The 14,353-nt window shown below is 53.5% G+C and overlaps 4 protein-coding genes across 4 annotated transcripts; 1 reads left to right on the top strand and 3 right to left on the bottom strand.

Annotated features, from left to right (window-relative positions):
* Positions 1–1,459: 1,459 nt before the first annotated feature.
* CLUP02_05362 (major facilitator superfamily transporter) lies at positions 1,460–3,481 on the bottom strand (the record flags this gene model as incomplete). Its single annotated transcript, XM_049284369.1, has 5 exons — positions 1,460–1,907; positions 1,976–2,758; positions 2,829–2,902; positions 3,125–3,146; positions 3,210–3,481. The coding sequence occupies 5 exons, from the start codon at positions 3,479–3,481 to the stop codon at positions 1,460–1,462; spliced, it is 1,599 nt and encodes a 532-aa protein (XP_049141512.1).
* A 2,381-nt stretch (positions 3,482–5,862) lies between these two features.
* On the top strand, positions 5,863–7,169 carry CLUP02_05361 (beta-eliminating lyase; the record flags this gene model as incomplete). Its single annotated transcript, XM_049284368.1, has 2 exons — positions 5,863–5,938; positions 6,106–7,169. 2 exons carry the CDS (start codon positions 5,863–5,865, stop codon positions 7,167–7,169), a joined length of 1,140 nt encoding a protein of 379 aa, XP_049141511.1.
* Positions 7,170–7,310: 141 nt separating this feature from the next.
* On the bottom strand, positions 7,311–8,876 carry CLUP02_05360 (WD domain-containing protein; the record flags this gene model as incomplete). The annotated part of the gene is made up of 1 exon (XM_049284367.1): positions 7,311–8,876. One exon carries the CDS (start codon positions 8,874–8,876, stop codon positions 7,311–7,313), a length of 1,566 nt encoding a protein of 521 aa, XP_049141510.1.
* A 784-nt stretch (positions 8,877–9,660) lies between these two features.
* CLUP02_05359 (C2 domain-containing protein) lies at positions 9,661–14,269 on the bottom strand (the record flags this gene model as incomplete). Its single annotated transcript, XM_049284366.1, has 3 exons — positions 9,661–10,989; positions 11,040–14,006; positions 14,078–14,269. The coding sequence occupies 3 exons, from the start codon at positions 14,267–14,269 to the stop codon at positions 9,661–9,663; spliced, it is 4,488 nt and encodes a 1,495-aa protein (XP_049141509.1).
* Positions 14,270–14,353: the final 84 nt, after the last annotated feature.

The raw sequence follows: 14,353 nt of genomic DNA, 5'->3' as shown, positions 1-14,353 counted from the left end.
ACTGGATTGTCACGGCATTCCCAATTTGTTAGGTCGGCTGCGGGTAAGGTATCTCCTTTGCCTGCCCTGGCCACTGTATTTGATGCAGCGTCATGCCGGACAGATATACAACACTGGGCTGAAAGACATGTCTGGCGTCCCTTTCGAAGCCTTCCCTTTCCGTATCGTCGCCGGCTAGCAGCGGGGATCAGCGTGGCATTCTGCAATGTATTACCGAATCTGGTCGGCGCTGTCAGCGGAGCGGGAAGGTACCATCCGGATGTTCATCGTTCTTCCCAGTCGCAGTCGGAATTCCACCAACAATCGAACTTGGACTTCTTTTCTTTCCCCACTTTCACATGCTCTTGCAGTCAAGTAGTTGCTGGCTTATGTCCGACTATCGACGGAGGCAGCAAAATGATTCCTCTCAGTCCCGACTCCATTCGTCTCCAAACCACGAGATTAAAGAGAGAAGCGACTCCAGCGGCCAAGGATGCGTGATTGATTGATTGATTGCCTTATGACGTCCACCAAATGTCACCAAATGTGGAGGGCGGCAGAGCCCAAAGATACAAAGTACGGACCCAAGGTACCTACCTGCCTTAGTAACCTCACAAAGTGGTCTGACACCGGCCTCTTTCGCTACCTCGTCAAACACGCACATAGTAACGCCGCCTCTTCGCTAATATTCCTCAAATTTGCTATTTTTATGCGCCAGCCCCGTCTCACGGTCTCACTCTCACTCACACACTCTCTCTCAACCCGTTAGTTGGTCTTTGCGCAACCCAAGAGCCCAGACCAGAATCTCTCCCAAGGGTCCCAAGGGAGAATACGAAAACTTGAAAGGGAAAAGGGAACACAACAACATTTGAACATCCGCAGGAAATGCATCTCAGGAATGCCAACTGGCATGGAGCTCCCGTCTGGAACAAAGAGCCCACGTCAGAGGATTGACCAGGGGAGGAAATAAGTCTAGTCTCTCATCTCTGTGGCATGTCTCGGACAAGATCGAGACTCCTGTGGCTTTACCGGGTTATGCAGAATGCATGCTACGCTGGCCCGAGCATTCTGTCTCACTTTGAGTTGACAATGGTTAGCTGAGCATAGATACCTTATTCCGGACACCCAGAAGATATCCAGGCGTCACTTGAACGTTAGGCGACTGGTTATTGGCACCAACAATTTCCTGTCAGGAATCGTATAGTTCGTGGGCTCTATGATCAACCTCATTTTCTGGAATCAATCAAAACACCGCAAACACATGTTCGTCGCAGCACCCACGAACGCCTTCCCCACTGGTTCCCACCGAATAAGGTACGCCATCCACCGCATCCAACCCTGTCGAAACTCGGCCGACGACGATCTTCCCTCCTCGATGGTCACGTCAACGCCGATTGACTAAGCCCAAACTATAATTTTGCCAGACATCAAAACGACGCTTCACTTCTCTGCATGGCTTTTGGAAATCACTACTGATCTACTAATTATCTTCTACGTTGGTCAGGTAGTGCGTCTCCAGACTAAACCGCGCAAACGGGCTCCTCTGCCTCAACCTCTTGCTGAACCGGAAAAACACCCACGGCGTCACGCAGAACGCGGCCGCCAGCCCTGCCAGTATCGTGCCCGCGTAGTTCGCGTTCAGCCCGGCGTACATCTCGTGCGCCACCAGCGGCATCAGCCCCGACGCGACGGCCCGCACGAGCGCGAGACCCGAGAACGCCGACGCCGAGTAGAGCAGGTACGAGTCCGCGAGGTAGCCGCTCAAAGTGTGCGCCGTCTCGTTGACCGCGAAGCCCACGAGCACGAGCGACGCCATGGGCACCGCCCAGTGGACGCCCGGCACCAGGGGTGGGACCGTCCACGCGAACCACGCCAGCCCGATGGCGAGTGCCGGGGCGGCGAACGCGAAGCCGATGATTTTGTCCTCTCTGGTCAAGGGAGGTTAGCATTGAGAGATCTCGATGAACGTATAGGAGGAATACATGAGTAAACTCACGGCTGGATGGGAATCTGCTTTCGTTGGCAGTCTCGGACGACCTTCATATCCCACAGACGAGGGAGGAACGTGAAGACGACGCCGACGGCGATGGCCAGGAACGGCAACGACGCCTGCGTCTTGGTGAACCCGAGCGAGACGTAGACCACGGTGAGCGACTCGGTAAAAAGGTAAATCATGCCCCACGACGACGCCGAGATGAGCGCCACCATAACGACCAACGGCTCCGTGAGCAAGATCTTGCCCGGTCGAAGAACGCTGATCCGGACCAGGGCCCGCCAGTCGCGCGCCTCGTCCGGGTTATGCCACGACAGTTGTCGCATCGTGGTCCTCTCCCTCTGAATCTTTTTGATAATGGCCCCCAGCAGGATACTAGGCCGGCTCTCCCTGATCCCAAACATGGCCAGGAACAGCACCGCCGTCACGACGGCCGCGCTGTGGAAGACCCACCGCCACCCGACCGCTTGCGAAATATACGCGGCGTAGACGGGGCCGAAGCACAAGCCGACCGTTGTCCCCGCGTTCCAGAGGACAATGATCCAGACCCGTTGCTTCGTGTTGAACATGTCCTCCACGCTACCGGCGATGACGACGGACGGCACGGCCGAGGCGAGCCCCGCTGCGAAACGCCCTGCGTAGACGGCTGCGGGATCGCGGACTAGGCCGGTGAGGAGGCTCGCGAGGCAGAAAGCGGCGCAGGAGATGAGGTAGGGGAGGCGGCGGCCAAAGAGCTCGGAAAAGGGGGGGATGAGGAAGCCGCCTATTGCTTGGCCTAGCTGGTACCTATTATTGTTGTCCGTCAGGACTTCTTTTCCAGGAGAACTGGGAAGGAGGGGGAGAGAGAGAAGCTTACATTAGGGTGAAGCCCACCAGGGATACCTGACGACTGAGACCATAGTCTGGAGCCGCCTCGGTTGCGGCGACGGCCTGTGTAGGGGCAGAGCCTTGTTAGCATATCATTCTGTCTTTGGTTCTGTATTTGATGGGTAGGTTGACATTGTTGTGTAAGGTAAGTATAGGGAACTTTGGTGTAGCAACGAACACCCCCACGCTGCTCGGTTCCTGCCGCGACACGGATTATCTCGGTACGGTTCGACAGAGATGGGGAGTAGGCAATATAAGACAAGGTAAGGTGGTGTGATTACATACTCCAGTTGTACTTATAATTGTACTTTTCAACCTGTCAGCTACGGAAAACATATACAAAAAAAGAAGAAAAAAGGCTCTCTCTCACGTGTACAGCTCAAACAGAATGATGACTGTGGTATCAAACGCCTTCCGTCTGGTAGTCCAGTTCCGCGGGTGCGTAGCACAGTCCCGCTGCCAGTTGACGAAGCCGTCGGCGCGCCTCTCGAGTCCGTACCTTGCTAGGACGGCGTTCTCATCCGTATACGTACCCGCCTTCGTGTCCTCGACGACGGCGCAGGAGGAGACGGCAGCGGCGGCGAGGGCTTTGACATCGGGAAACCCGGTCGGCTCCTGGGCGTCGTGGCTCTGTAGGACCATGGCTGGGGGCGTCCGGCGTAAGGTGGGAGGGGGAAAGGGGACGAGGGGATGAACGCTATAGATGAGAGGTGAGCATAGTCTAGGTGGGTGGGTATAGGAAAGGGACGAGAGGAAAGGAATATGGTTGAAGAGGAGAATCGTAGAATAAACGCCAGCAGAGTACCATCGTCTGTATTTCTCCCCCTTTCTTTTGGGTCTGCGTTATGCTTCCGGCTACCGGCTTATATCCCACACCGCTGATCGAAGACAAGGCATCGGTCTTTTCTGTTCAACAGACACACACGTTAGGCCAAGAGAACATATCCTCCTCCTTCTCATATTCTTAGTCATATACATGTTCAATACCCCTTTGGGGTCCGGTCCGCCTCATTGGGGGCCATCTTCGCCTTTACGAGCAAGCTGGTCTATTAGGGTCAATATTAAGTATCTTTATTACGTAATAAACTTTATAACTAATAATAGCTGGCCGTAGCCGTTACTAAATACTAACGATCCCGCTATAATATATTAATCGCCCTCCGAATAGCCAAAAACTACCCCCTACTTTCTACCTTATTTAATAATTTTAGAATATCCTTTTTAATCTTTTTTAACTTACTCTTATGCTACGTTTTTAGAGTATTAATAGTACTCTAGAGTTAGTTAGGTATTTTAAGGCTACTATATTATATAAACTAAATACTTATTAAAATAATAGCTATATTAATATATATTTTTTTAATTTTTAAGTTAATAGTATTTAATCCGTATTCCTTAAAACGGCCGTACTATAGTTCGGGGTCCTTTAGTATAATATTTATAAAATTAAATTTCTAGCTATTAAAGAAGCCCTAGGGGTTAATAATAACTACGTATTTTAGTATTTTAATAGTATATATTTAAAATAGATAATTTAATAGTAATAATAATAATAATAACAATAGGGTAATAGCGATAGGGCGATAGTAATAAGGTAATAGTAATAGGGTAATAGTAATAAACGGCGAGGGAAGTAGCGTTTTTCGATTTTAATAAAAGAAACGAAGTAATAAATATATATATATATATACGAGTCGAAGTTAAAAGTATATATTAATAATAAAAAGGTCGGTATCATTCTTAACGACAGTAACGAGGGTATCTCTAATACTATATTATTATAAGCTATTATTACCTAAAGGGTAGTAAACTTAGCTAAGTAGGTATAAGCTTATAAAGTAATAGCGTCGGGCGCCCAATATTATTATTAATAATCCATAGTTATAAACTTTATAAGAGGGAAAGTTAAAAAGTTAGAAAATCTAAAAAAAATAGTCTATCAAGATAGTAGGAGTATCTATTAATATTATATATTAATACTATATAATCGATATTAAGAACCGCCCGAGCAACCAGCAAAGGCAGAAAAAAAAACAAAAACAAATACATATTCAATACAAATCCTACAATGCCAACAAATGCCCAGCTAATCCCGAAGAGGCGAAAGCAAGCGAGCAAAAAAAAGGCTCAGCCTCTAAGTTCCCCTTCCAAGAGATCCAAGAAGCCCGTCTGGAGATCGTGAATGCTGCTACAAATCACCAAAATGAAAGCCCATGGTGATTAAAGGATCAAAAGGAGAAGCAGACTATTTGCTGCATGTGAGATCCTAGACGGGTTACATCTGCCGTAAGCACTTGGAGGCCGACGTCGCGTCAACGGTCCAATCACTGATACACATCACGGCATTGAACCTCGATGATCTACTTGGGGCTGGAGCCGAGCCCGAGGCATATCGAGCATACCTTCTAGAATCGACCTGTTTAGCTGACCTAGAATGTTCACTAGCCTTCTCTCGTTTCCTCTTGAGGATGGTTATATCGCTGATTTGACAGACCTGGGGCGACGTGATTGCGATGGGCCCTGAGCTGACTGCATGGCATCTCTCACTTACATACATACATACATACGCCATGCCGTTTCCCGTCTGGATGCCCCTCCCGCGCGCGCGGCTGACAGAGGATTGTGTGCTCGACAGCCTCAACCCGAATCCTTCTAGAAACGCCACAATGAGTTCGGATGGGGTGGTGATGTTCCTTTCCTCGGCTCAGATTGTAAGGCGGCAAGAGATCTAAACGTAGGTGTCTCGTGATAACATCTCCAATCCGGCTGAGATGAGATCGTCTTGCCTCTGAGGGGCGTCCTTGTTAACATAGTCCCTGCAAGACCTGGACAGCGCTTGCCGGACGCACTTGCAAGCAACTGCCAAACTGCCCGTGTTGCCTGATTCCTGGTTCCACCACGGCATTGCTTCGGCTTGATAGTTTTCATACAGGAAATGCTCTAGAAACTCGCCGTGATTTCATCAAGACTAGCAATTTATACACCGTCCTTCGGCATCTAAAGATCTGCTGGAATTCCTCACTATGATGCCCGACGACGAGAACACCCCTATCCTCTGGGGTTCGCCCCAAGAAACCGGCGCCGCGTCCGACTTCAGGAGTGAGTCGAACCCCCCTTTCCCTCTCAGTCCTCCTTTCTACGCCAGCCCATGCAAAACCCTCATCTTCGTCTTCATTCTATTCCCAATCACCCGAATGTTCATCTCTCTCGACCGCGCGCAAGCGCGAGAGAGAGAGAGGGAGAGAAATACCACTAACCTCCCCTAGGCGACGTAATAACAACCCCCTCCCTAACAATGCTAACCGCAATATCCCAAACAACCCTCTCCGACGACGTCTACGCAGAAGACGCCACAACCACCGCCTTCGAAACCTCGCTCGCGAGAACCTGCGGCCACGCCGCCGCAGCCTTCGTCCCCACCGGCACAATGGCGAACCAACTCGCCCTCCGCACCCTCCTAACCCAACCGCCCCACGCCGTCCTCGCCGACGCTTCCGCGCACATAATCCACTGGGAAGCCGGCGGCGTAGCACACCTCTCGGGCGCCACGATCCAGGGCATCCGCCCGCGCAACGGGTTGTACCTGACCCTAGAAGACGTCGAGAAACATGCCGTCGTGACGGACGACGTACATAAATGCCCCACGCGGGTGGTGAGCATCGAGAACACGTCCTCCGGCGTCGTCGTGCCGCTCGCGGAGCTGCAGAGGATCAGAGGGTGGACTAGGGAGAGGGGGATCGGCGTACACGTGGACGGCGCGCGGCTCTGGGAGGCCGTTTCCGCGGGCGCGGGCACTCTAGAAGAATTCGGACGGTGCTGCGACGTTCTAACCCTAGATTTCAGCAAGAACCTCGCCGCGCCGATGGGCGCCATGGTGTTGGGTTCGTCGGAGCTGATCAAGCGTCTGCGGAGGATACGCAAGAGTATAGGCGGCGGGATGAGACAGGCCGGCGTCCTCGCCGCCGCGGCGCGGCAGGCCGTTCTAGAGAATTTCGGCCCGGGTAACCGAGACTCTCGGGGCGTGCTGGGGAGGAGCCGGGCGATGGCGGCTGAGGTTGGGAGGATGTGGGTTTCCCGGGGCGGAGTCCTGCTAAAGCCTGTCGAGACGAATATGGTCTGGTTGGATCTCCGGGGTTGCGGTGTGGGTTTGGAGCGGTGGAATGAGGCTGGGAGGCGGAGGGGGATCAAGTTGGATGGGAAGAGGGTCGTGTTGCATCACCAGGTTGGGGAGAGCGCGATGAGGGCGTTGGGGGATGTGATGGACGAGGTTCTTGGGAGGGTTCGGGGGGCGTCTGATGGGGTTGGTGGATCGCCCAAGGCGAGGTTATAGATGGTCTTTCATGAACTTTGAGGCGATGCTTCAAAATCTGGTTCGACGGGAGTTGGCGAGTTGACTGAACTCGGAAGGGGGTATCTTATTGTTCTACAGGAGTCGGTGTCTCCGTCTGTCTCTAAAACCAAATCATCTCCCTTAGACTCCCTCGCCATCATTCCGGCCCCAGAGCTTGACCGTCCGGTCGTGGCCACCGCTGACAATCCACTTGCCGTCCCTGCTAACATCGACACTGGCAACCGGCCCGGAGTGCCCGCTGAGCGTCTGCACCAACCCCCAGTTGTCGGCCGAGAAGATTTTAATCTTTGCGTCGAACCCGCCAGAGACGAAAAACGTGCCCGCCTTCTTGGGCTGCTGCGCGCCCTTTTCGTCGGGGCCGGGCGGGTGGCCGTCGATCGGGTCGTCCAGGCCCCGAAACCACCGCACGTCCGAGACGGCCTTGGCGTGCGCGCCGAGGTTCGCCGTCCGCTGCACCTTGCGCACGTCCCAGCACTTTACCCAGCCGTCGGCCGAACCCGACAGCACCCTGTGGCCGTCGGAACCCCAGTCGAGCGCGTAGATGGGCTGGATGTGCTCGTCGAGAATCATGACCGTCCTGCCGGACCGCAGATCCCAGATGCGGCCGATGCTGTCCAGGCCCGCGCTGGCCAGGAGGGAGCCGTCGGCGTTGAAGCTGACGGCGTAGACGCCCCTGGAATGGCCCTCTTGCAGCAGTAGCTCCGCCGTCGTTTCCACGTCCCAGAGCCTCCACGTCGTGTCGTCTGAGGCCGATGCCAGATATCGGCCGGAAGGGTGGAACTCGACGCGGGATACCCTGCCGCCGTGGCCCGTCAGGGTCGAAAGGGGGGTATCTTTGTTCAGAGACCACAGGTGGACCAAGCCCTCAGCTCCGCCGGAAGCGAGGTTCACGGTATCGGGTGACACGTTGGCCTCGGGTAGCGTGGACCCCGGGTACCATGAGATACCGCTAATCTTTTGTGTGTGTCCTCGGAGATTCATCTGGGTCTCCATGCTCGGGATCTCAATGAGCTTGAGCGCTCCGCCCCAGTTCCCCACGGCAACGAGCTCTCCGTTTGGCGATAATCTCGTCATGCTGACGTGTCTCTCGCCGGCCGTCTGACTGCCCTGGAGCTCGAAGCCATCCAGCTTCTCCTTGATCTGTTTCCGGAACTTGACGTGTGTACGCAACGGGATCGTAGACTCGGCCTTTTGAAACTGCACCCGCCGCCGCGCCCTCGGCAGGGAGTACTTTGCGATATCGATGCGTGCCTGCAGCAGGGCCTGGCCGCCGGGTGTGTAAAACTCCTCGTCCTGCTCGTCCTCGTCCTCATCCTCGGCGTCCTCCATTGTGATGTCGCCGTTCTCGATGCCATCCATCTCCTGCTGGTTGGCCAGCAGCTGGGTAACCAGCAGGTTCCGGAGGCGGTCTCTGCGTTCGGGCTTGCCCTCGCCAAAGAGCGTGATCGGCTCGCCCATCTCTCTGAGCCTTGTGCGCACCCGGTTGTCGTCTGTGGGCACCGCGATACTCGCCGCCAGCTTCTTCCTCTCCATCTGCGCCAGGACGGCCGACGTCTTCTCAGGCGCGGCGCCGGCAAATGCGGAGGGAATCTCGTAGTCGTGGTCGACGGGGACGTCCTCCAGCGCGATACCTCGATCCTCGTCCATTGCCTCCTCGACGTAGGCTTGTCGTGAAGGGTGCATCATCTTGGGCAGCGGGAGGGCTTTCGGCCCGGGAAAGTCAGAGTTATTGCAAAGTCGCGTGAAGAGGGTGATTCGAAGGCGTCATTCGAGGGTTCTGTAGCTAAGGGGGGGGCCGATTGAGCTCCAATGGATGCCTAGTGAAGGAAATAATTATTTGGTATTTGGGATTTCGTAGAGCTTACAACAGTACGTGCAAGCAAGTAGTGAGCTAAAGGTGCGCGCGCCAGCCACAATGCACTCGGGGTCCACTGAAAATTTCTCGGCTACGGTGGCTCTTTTCGCCGTCCCGCTGTCCGCTGTCCGAGTCTCTAAAGGAAACGTTCCAGGTTGGCTGGCTGAGTCCCTACTTTACAAACAAGGCGAAAGATGATGAAAAGAGATTCCTGATGTTTGACCTAAATTCGAGCATTAAGACACGGTGCAAGGCTTTGAGGCTGATGTAGCATAAAAGCGTATAAAGCTGGCTCAGTGAAATTGGATAGCTTGAATTGCATCTTAACTCAGGTACAAGAAGCTATGGACCTGTTTGCCCTGCTCTCTCTACCACCCGTCCACGCCCTATCCGACCGTCTCCCCAAAGCCTCCGACTACGCCCTCCAGTACAAAATAAAATGAGAAGAAAAAATGGAAAGACTCATTAGTGGATGGTAATCGCCAGCTTGTTGGGCAACATCCAAGGTATCTGAAAGAGTTCAAAAAGCTTTTTGTTATCAAAGGAAAAGGACGTATGAAAAAAACAATTACGGTCCAGAAACGAGGTTCGACACACGAGCTGGAACCAAATCAATTAGCTCGGTGTTCCCTCTCTGCTGCGACTCTCACGCTTGCTCATGAAGCTGCGGCGAACAATCGACTTGGGGCTGTCAGGGTCCAAGGTGCTGGCTGATGCGACGAAGGTACTCTTCATAATGACCGTTCCGCTTCCAACCTTGATCTCCTTCTCGGCTCCAGTTCCGGTTTCATCGACGAAGTAAAGGGCTTCGCCCAGGTCGTCATCGCTCCTGAGGGTGTGCTCGCCCTTGGCCTCGATCTTGAATTGGGTATCGGGTGTGCATGTGGTCTTGAAAGTCTCGTTGAATCGGAAGAAACCAGTGGCGTCCTTATGGTGCTTGGTCTTGCCAATTGCCTTGGGCTTGGGCGTCAACTGGTTGATGGTGATGTACAAGTCGGTTGAGGGAGGGAATCCCGTAGCAGACACGACGGTGAAAGAGGCGCTTCCTGAGCCAGGGGAACCTGGGTTCAAGCTGTGAACAGAAGCGGCCCCGTTGCTCTGTTTCCGCGCGTGACCTCCTAGTGTAGAGCCATTGGAGGTGCCCGGTCGCGTATCGGGAGATTCACTCCCATCCGATGTGGAGAATCCAGTTGCTCGCTTGAGTCCGAGGCCAGGTGTCGGTCCAGGAGGGCTGCCTCCATTCTCGACAATGGTCGGGATATCGTTGAAACTAGACGACGCACCATCTGCGTCATCCTCCTTTCTGGAAAACAAACCACGCTTGAGGAACGAGGCACCTTTGCCCACGCCGTGACCAACGGTGCTGCCAACTTTGATGGGTGCTCCAGCAATGCCAGTGACGATTCTCCCAGGCGCCGCGAATGTTCCGGAAAAGGTAGAGGTGCCCTGGCGAGTGCGAGTGACATACGAGGGCCGGAAAAGCATCCTCAATCTGACTGTGCCCGACTTTCCATCCAGAATTAGTCGACTCTCACTAGGTCTAAAGGGATCCAGCTGCTCAAGGTTGATGTCGGCAGCTCCAAGGAAGTCGGGCTTGTCGGCGAAATCGTAGTCCCACACAGTGACCTTGAATTTGGCAGCCGTTCTCGATGGGACGGGAACCTCAAAGAATTCGTTCCAGGCAGGGTGCAGCGTCTTCTTCTGAACCTTGGTCTTGTACACATCCTCGCCATTGAGCTCAAACTTGCAGTAAGGATCGCTCTTGCCATTTGAGTCGGCTGACGGTAGGTCTTGGGCATCCAAAACATCGACGCGGAGTGTACCCATGTTGTTGATACTTTCGCTCGGATCCAGCTGCATCTTGACGGGAATATACTTGAGGCTGACCTTGACGCTGCTGGGCCGGTTTTCCTTGTCTTTCAACTTGAGAGTCGTGGGGTTGTTCTAAAACTGGTTAGCAATTTGTCATGTTTCCAGGAGATGGAAAAACTCACCAGGCACTGCTTCAGCGTGTCCAAAGTGTTTCCCTGCAGCTTGGCGATGGTGTGGTCCTTGTCCTTGTCGCTGCCCTCTACCTTGTCGCCCTTCTCACGGACCTTGAGTGTAAGACGAGAGAAGTCGAGCTCTCGGATGAAACAATCGCCAATTTCATCAAATGCGTGCTTCTTGTGCTTGGCGGCAGACGAGGTATACGAAGGGAAGGCCATGTCGTCGACCCAGACCTCCAAGTGTGTGTTGTGCTCAGGCATCTCCGCTTCCATGAGCTTGAAGATCAAGAGACCAGACTCATACTTCAGAAGCTCCTGAGGGGACAGCCGAATCTTAGGCGGGCCGCTCTCATCCTTGGATTTCCTGGGCATAGTAGGGGAGACAGGAGTGACTGGTGTCTTTGGCGGACTGATTTCCAACTCGGCTCCGTCCTTCTTCTCTTCGGTCTTCTTCTCCATGGAGCTGCTGAATTTACCGGCCTCTGACGATCGCGGAGCATCCTCGATCGCCTTCGCAGCTGCAGCCGCCTCAGCCTCTTCCTCCTCATCTTCGGGGTCGGCAACATTGAGACAAGGGAAAAAGGATACCGTGTAGGTCAGAACACCCTTTGCGATGCCCTTGCCATGAAGCTGCAGACCACCCTGGAACATCTTCTTCTGATCGTGAACGTTGTACTCGCCGTTCTCAGCTTGCGAGATGTAGTCGCCAGCGAATACTTCAATCAAACCAAGACTGCGATCCTTGCCCATCTTCTCAGAGTCCATGACTTCGAGCGTAAGACGCTCGCGAGCCGAGTGGACTGGGACGTAGAGAACCTCATCAAAGTCGGGATCAAGAGTGTTCTTATGGGTAACTGTGCGAGCCTTCTCAATGCCGGAGAGAAGAACGCGCACGTAGGGGTCGGATTTGCCGAGAGTCTCGAAGTTGCGAAGGTCCTTTGCGTTCTTGAAGTGGAAACGCATAACACCAACCGGGGTGACGTAACCTCCCGTTCCACCGACTACACCAGAAAGAGCAACCGGCTTCCATTGAGCCATCATCTTTACGCGACCGGTCGCGACGCCAGAGAGATGGAACCACTCCTGGCTCTTGCCCATGCACTCCAGCATGTCCTCGAGTTTGATCTGGTACTTGCCGATGACCTGGTCGCCAGTAAGATCGCGGTCGTCTTTGATCGTGACTCCGAGTTTAGCGTTCTTCTTGTCAGTAATCAACATCTCCTTCGAGCCATTATCCCAGATCGGGTTATTGGTCCTCTTTAGCTTCTTTGTAGAGTGGACGTCTCGGCCGTTGAGATGCAGAGTAGCGTAAGGGTTGAGAAGACCGACAAGACTCTTGGTGCCATCCAAATCCTTAGCCTGCTCCACTGTGAATCTGAGAATACCAGTGTTGGAGTCCGGCGGAGGCTCCAAGCTGCCGTCTTCCAACTTCTTGGGCTCCATGACTGGGAAGAATCGGATATCGCAGGAGAGCTGACCTCGAGCCTTGCCGTCTGCAATGACTTCAAGGACTTCATTCTCGTGAACAGCCAGTTCTTCGACCTGATCGAGAGCAAACGATGCCACGCCCAGTTCCTTGTGTTTTCTGAAGTCATTGTAGTCGAATACTTGGATATCCAGAGAGTCATTGAAAGAAGTGATGATGATGTAGTGAGTCTCGTTCCAGCGCGGGTTTCCGGTGTCCTTGACGTGCTTTGTGCGGGCAAGCTGCTGGCGGCGATTCAAGGTCAAGGCGGCATACGGATCGGGCGAACCAGAGAAGTTGTCCGGGTTCTTGAGGCCCTGAGCGCCATGGAGAGTAACAGCAACCACGCCGATAGCCTGGTCAACCGGGGTTCCAGCCAGCATCTTGGCTACTTCAATGGGGAATACGTTGGGAGAGTACATCATGGGAGCCAGGTTGCCGTGGATCTGCTCGAGGATGAAAGACTCGAGTCCAGGAATGAAGTTGATGTCGAATCCGAAAGTCTCACCACCGAGAGGTTTGCAGACGTAATCAATCGTGGGCTTTTCCAGAAAGCACATCTCCACCTTTTCAATGTGAGGGAAAGGGATTTGTAGCTTGATCTTGAGTTGCATGATGCCAGAAAAGGACATGTCCTCAACGATCACGTCCAGGCCTTTGCTAATCATGGCCTTTCCAACTCGAATCTCAAGAACAACCTTTGGGTTGATCTTGTTTTTGACTTGCTTGGAGGTCATATCCGCCGTGTCATTGGGGGTGAAGCTAAATTTCCAATCCATGATGACGGTGTCATCTCCAGCTTTGGGATACGTCTTTACGTGCTCCATTCGCGGAGGCTTTGAGCCGAGAGTGAACGTCTTGAGCTTCAAGCTGTCCAGGAAGGCGGGAGTAGTACCACTGAGAACCTGGTCAACAGAGTTGATGATGGTTTGTGCCAGAACGGGTTGATAGATAGGCCAGAACTTGAGCATAAAGGAATTGATCCACTCGAGCGATTCGGTTTCAGTCTCAAGTTTCTTCAGCGAAAGTTCTCTGTTGATGTCATCTCGAAAGTTGCGCCTGACTCGGCGAATGGAAGTCCGGTAGTAAGTTGAGCAGACAGCCATGAGAATGAAGACCCAGCCAAGGCCTCCGCCCAAAACAGCGACGAGCCATGAAGAGATACAGGCAAAGGCAATGATGGCGGCATTGTGGTACCAGTCTCCGTAGAATTTATCCGGGATGTTACTTTCGAGCCAGGTCGAGTGATCTAGGAGACTTGCCGCATCATGGAGGTCGTCAGCGGGCCAGCCGAACCTCGGGGCCCAACCAGTTCTCGTGTATGGTTCTTCGTCATGGCTTTGGGGATCGTGGGTCTTGATCGTGTTTCCGTCCTTGTCCTTGGGCAATTCGATGACGCCTTCTTTGGTCGGGGGTGGAAGATCGGTGACGGGAGCACTCGAATCAGCCACATCGGTTACGACTGAAATACCCTTGGTTCGCTGGGAATGGAAGCCTGCGGGAACGGCCTGACAAACAAGAGACGTGTCAGTTCGGCTCAATTCAATGGTGAAGTGGGGAACTCGGTTGGGCAACTCACAGCTGCAGCTTGGCGGCGCTTCTCTTCAGGGCTCGCATCGGGGTCGAAGGTGAAGGCGGTGATACCAGCCTTCTTGGACTCTTCGACAATCTTCTTCTGAGCATCGTCTGCGGAAACGTTGGATTCGGGATCCTGGGCAGCCTCGACGACACCCTGAACCTTGAGCTCGTTCTTCTCGAGTGCGGAAGCCATCTTGTCAAGCTCTCGGGCGCCGCGCGGAGCAGCTTAGTGTGGGATGACCGAGTCAATTAACCAGGCGCTCAGCTTGCGATGCTG

Source organism: Colletotrichum lupini, chromosome 3 (assembly GCF_023278565.1).
Source record: "Colletotrichum lupini chromosome 3, complete sequence".
Classification (NCBI taxonomy): domain Eukaryota; kingdom Fungi; phylum Ascomycota; class Sordariomycetes; order Glomerellales; family Glomerellaceae; genus Colletotrichum; species Colletotrichum lupini.
Note: the sequence above shows the minus strand (reverse complement) of the source record. Positions and strands in the feature narration are given on the sequence as shown.